Source organism: Egretta garzetta, unplaced genomic scaffold, assembly GCF_000687185.1.
Source record: "Egretta garzetta isolate BGI_Z169 unplaced genomic scaffold, ASM68718v1 scaffold110, whole genome shotgun sequence".
Taxonomy (NCBI): Eukaryota; Metazoa; Chordata; class Aves; order Pelecaniformes; family Ardeidae; genus Egretta; species Egretta garzetta.
In genome coordinates, this window is record NW_009258263.1 from 120729 (window position 1) to 124987 (window position 4259).

A 4259-nucleotide genomic window follows, 5' to 3' on the forward strand; every position below is an offset into this window, starting at 1 on the left:
CTGGGGAGAACCAGCGCCTCCTTGCGCGGGGTCCCCGGGCCAGCCCGGGCCGCGGCGCTGGCCTTCTCGAGCCATCAGGCAGCGGGCTTAATGTAGCAACATCCCGGCGTGAAAAGCTTCAGCGGCTTGAACTTCAAATAATTTATTTCTAAATTACTTCTACTGTAATTCCTATTAATTCAAATAGGCTTCTAAGCTGATGTAAAATTTGGTAAATGCAAGGAACAGTTTAATGAATTGAAAATAGGATTGAGTCTTTTAAAGTAAATGCAAAAAAATATGCTAGCAATAATTGCTCGGATGGAAATCGAATCTTAATAGCTTTGTTAATGATTTGTAGTGACTATTGCATTTATGAGAACGTATCAAGCTGATCCTTGCGCAAGAACCTCGTTTTGAATGGCTTTGATAAAATTATTCCCCAGAAGCAGCTCGTGCCATTGCACGTTTTTGCCTGCATCGCTGTTCGATACGCGAACGCCGTCGACGCTGGGGCCTGACCGTGGCTGCTAAGGATCGGTTCCGCCCTGCGCGAGACCCCCGTGGTTTTTCTTTCCCCCGGCGAGATGTGGGGCGGGCGGTCGAGGACATGGGGCAATGCTTAACTCTTCGCTAGGTCCAGCGCTAGGTAAGGGGTGCAAGGACACGTTGTAGTCTGTAATGGGTTGTCCTGCCCCCAGTTGTCTTCCACCAGCTCGGAAGCCCCTGGGGCGGGTGTGAGGTCTCCCAGCACCCAGGTGCTAAGTTTATTCTGATGAGTAACATGCTCTGTCGCCCGCCTTGGGTCGGGTGGGTGGCGTTACTTGACAAACTCGGGTCTTACAGGGGTTAGAAAGGCTCGAGAAGGCTGCGTTAAGGGTGCTGGCGGGGCGGCCGGGTGCTCGTCTTCAGTTCCGAGGGATCTGAGCGTGACCGATGTGCGGAGGCGGAGCAGGAGCCAGGACAGCGTCTGTGATGGGCTCGTTGCCTCTCTTGCCGGGGGCCGGGGCGACGCTTGGCCGGGATGGGTGTTACTCTGTTTGGTAGCAACTTTTTACATAGCGGTTCGAAGTTCGTCAGTCTGGAGGAAAGAAATTCATCCCACGAGGGCAGAGAAATGCTGAGGCTTCAGCTCGCTGCCAGCGGGCGTGGAAAGGTGGCTGACGACTTATCCGCCTCTTCCTTTCCAAACGATGCAAACGTTTTGTCAAACATGAATTTCCAAGGCACATCAAATCTGGCGAGTAATTCAAAAAGACAGACAGACAGACGGAGACAGTGCAAGACGAGAGGAAAGCCGGAGGGTAACGAACACCCACCCCCAGATTCCCTGCTTGCAAACTGCAGCAAAATCATGCGGGTTTGCGTTTTTCGTGGCTAACCGGGAGCTGGACGTCTCCCTGTGCCGGGTGCCCACCCACCTCCACGTCGTTTGGCAGACTGGCCACCAAGGTTCCAAAATTCCTCCTGCTTCTCTTTGCCTTCCCAGCCGTGAGGTTGGAACGCGGACCCCAGTCGTTGCCAAAATGGACTCCCGTTAGCGTTCCCCCCGCTGCGGTCCCTCGGGTGGCGTCCCCCGGTCCTGCCTGGGCTCCGCGCTCCTCCCGCCCGCTTCCCGATCCTGACGAGATTCCTGGTAGGTAGGGGAGAATGGAAATCAAAGCGCTTTGTTCACGTTCCCATCCCTTGCGCTCTGTAACACGTGAAGCAGATTCCTCAGCGTGCGTGCGACGTGATGGTGCGACTCACTCGGAGGGGAGTTTTCGGGGTGATGACCTGTCAATGATTGCAAGGCTCCCGTCGCATAATTGCACCGAATCCTTCTCCTCCCGCCCCTGGCCGTTAATAGCGCCTACTGATATCACGGAGGGAGTAAAAGTGGGTCCCTGAAGCCTGTCGGCTCAAGCCAAAGGACAAACGCCTCTCACGGCCAACTCTTCGTTGAAGCACAGCCGGGAGAAAATGGCTCTTTGCGATATGAAGCGTGCTCCGCCGCGAGGCCGCTCCCGTCGCAGAGCTCCCTTCCAGTTCCCCCTCCTTCGTTTAGTGGTTCGGGGGGGAAGATCCGTGTTTGTATTCCCCGGCCTTGCCGTTTGGAGTGTTTCTCGTGCGGGTAATTGCATCTGCGCAGCATAATTAATACCGGCCCTGGCAAACCCCACATCTGGCTGTGCCAGGTACCTTTGCTTAGTTACTGGGGGGGACAACGGCACGCGTGAAAGGGGAGGGTCCCGTTCCCGTATAACCCCGCTGGCCGGAGGACCCAGGCAGGGGGCACGACTCGCCGGCTGCTCCTCCTCCGCCGCCTGCCCGAGCTTTCCCCTGCGGAAAACGCAGGGTGGTCCCCGGTCCGGCCGCTCACTTAAAAATCCAAGATCGTTCTGGCGGAGTGGCCCAGGGCTTGTGCACGCCGAGCGTGCAGATGGTGGAGCTTTTCCTTTCCAGGTGGAAACCGCTGGCGGCGTCGCTGATTCCGCTCTTTCGTCTCTGTGCTCTCTTTCAGGTGATGGCCAGAATTTGGTTACCGAAGACGTGACGGTGGTGGAAGGAGACGTCGCCACCATCAGCTGCCGAGTCAAGAACAGCGATGACTCGGTGATTCAGCTCCTGAATCCCAACCGGCAAACGATTTATTTCAGAGATTTCAGGCGTAAGTTTGTCTTCCCTTGTTTGACGACCACTTTTCCCGCGCTCGGGAGAAAGCGTGCGCGGAGATCTCTTCTTTGAACGTGGTGCCAGACACTTAAAGTTTAGTCAATTCTTTAGAGGGTAGATGAGACAGGCAATCATAATCTTCCTCCTTAATTGAGGCCTTGATGGTCCCCTTTAAAAGTCAGCCCGTCGTACTTTGCGGTAGGAATTGATCGTAGTCATTCAGGGTGAATTGCAATCGAGCACCAAATATTTAGCTGACACAAACAAATCGAACAGGGCGGCGCCGAGACGGCGCCGTGTTCTCAGAGGTGATCTCTTTGGTTGGAAGACTGCACGTTTCAAGGCAACCTGTGCTTCCTTAGAACCAAACCAAAATCCCCCGTCGCTGCCGTGTCCCGTGGAGGGCTCTGGCTTTGTTTCCTCCTGCGACGATGCCACGGAGCCACCGTTCTAACGGCGGGCGCGGGCGGGGGCTGGCTCACGCCGCTCGTGCCGCTATCCGAGGCCTTTGTGTCTGGCTGCTGAGATTTAAAATGCTCGCTTTCCAAATTCCTAAGAGCATTTGGACAGCCGGTACCGGTCAGGAAACAAATTTTAAGCTGTGCTTTTCCCAATTCTTTTCTCTTTCGCCTGCTAACTGCGAGCAGCCAGAAATGGGTGCGGGTAAGCAGTGGATTTTCACAAAAAGCGGTTTTCCTACGTGTCCCTAAGCCACCTGATGGTGGAACGGCGTGCAAAGAGCCGATGCCGTGCCTGGTGATTTCCTTACCTTGATTCTTCATAGCGGTCCGAGAAGAGAAATATTTTGTCAATGCAGACGTACGGGTGCGAGGCAGGATGGGCGCTGCAGTCGGGAACCCGTGGGGTGCTCGAATCGATGCTGCCGTTTTTATAGACCTCGGCCTTCGTGGCGAGCGAGGGGGGATGCCGCGTCTCTCGTGGCAGTCGCTAAGGCTCTGCTTGCTCCGCAGCGCTGAAGGACAGCAGGTTCCAGCTGGTGAACTTCTCCAACAGCGAGCTCCGAGTGTCCTTGACAAACGTCTCCATCTCTGATGAAGGGAGGTACTTCTGCCAGCTCTACACTGATCCCCCCCAGGAAATCTACACCACCATCACAGTGCTCGGTAAGGACCGAATGGGTGCTTGAGGTGACCTTCGTAACCCCAGGGTGCGTGGGGTCAGCGGCGGGGGGGCTCCGCGCGGCGTTGGGAGGGCTCCAGCCGCCCCGAGAGCGCCGCGGCAGTGGTGAGAGGCAGCAAGGACCTGAATGCTGAGCGCTCTCCCGCTGCTCAACGCAGCCCAGGACTGGAGCCCGCAGGCGCGAGATGTTCCAGCCTTGCCAGAAATACCAGCAGGTTGCCCGCTGGCACGCCAGAGCCCTCGGTCGCCCTCCTGTCTTGCAAGAAGGCGTCCCTGGTTGCACCCTGAGCCTCTCTTTGTAGGTTACGTCGTATTTAGCATGGGTCTCTGGTCCTCCCCTGGTCGCAGGCAGGTTTTGGCTTCAAAGAGGGGTAAGCGTGAGGCGTTCTCCACTTCCAAGGCGTTCTCCACTTCCAAGGCGTTCTCCACTTCCAAGCCGCTCTTGTGGGCAGGTCGCTTGGAACGGCTGCCCGGTTTTCCTGCCC

At 56.4% G+C, this 4259-nt stretch overlaps 1 protein-coding gene across 1 annotated transcript in view; it reads left to right on the forward strand.

Annotated features, from left to right (window-relative positions):
- The window catches only part of CADM1 (cell adhesion molecule 1), a 73374-nt gene that overhangs the window by 6597 nt on the left and 62518 nt on the right, over positions 1–4259 (forward strand). The window contains exons 2-3 of the mRNA XM_009646595.1: positions 2483–2629; positions 3606–3758. Coding sequence (XP_009644890.1) covers positions 2483–2629; positions 3606–3758 — 300 coding nt within the window. The remainder of the gene's footprint in view (positions 1–2482; positions 2630–3605; positions 3759–4259) is intronic.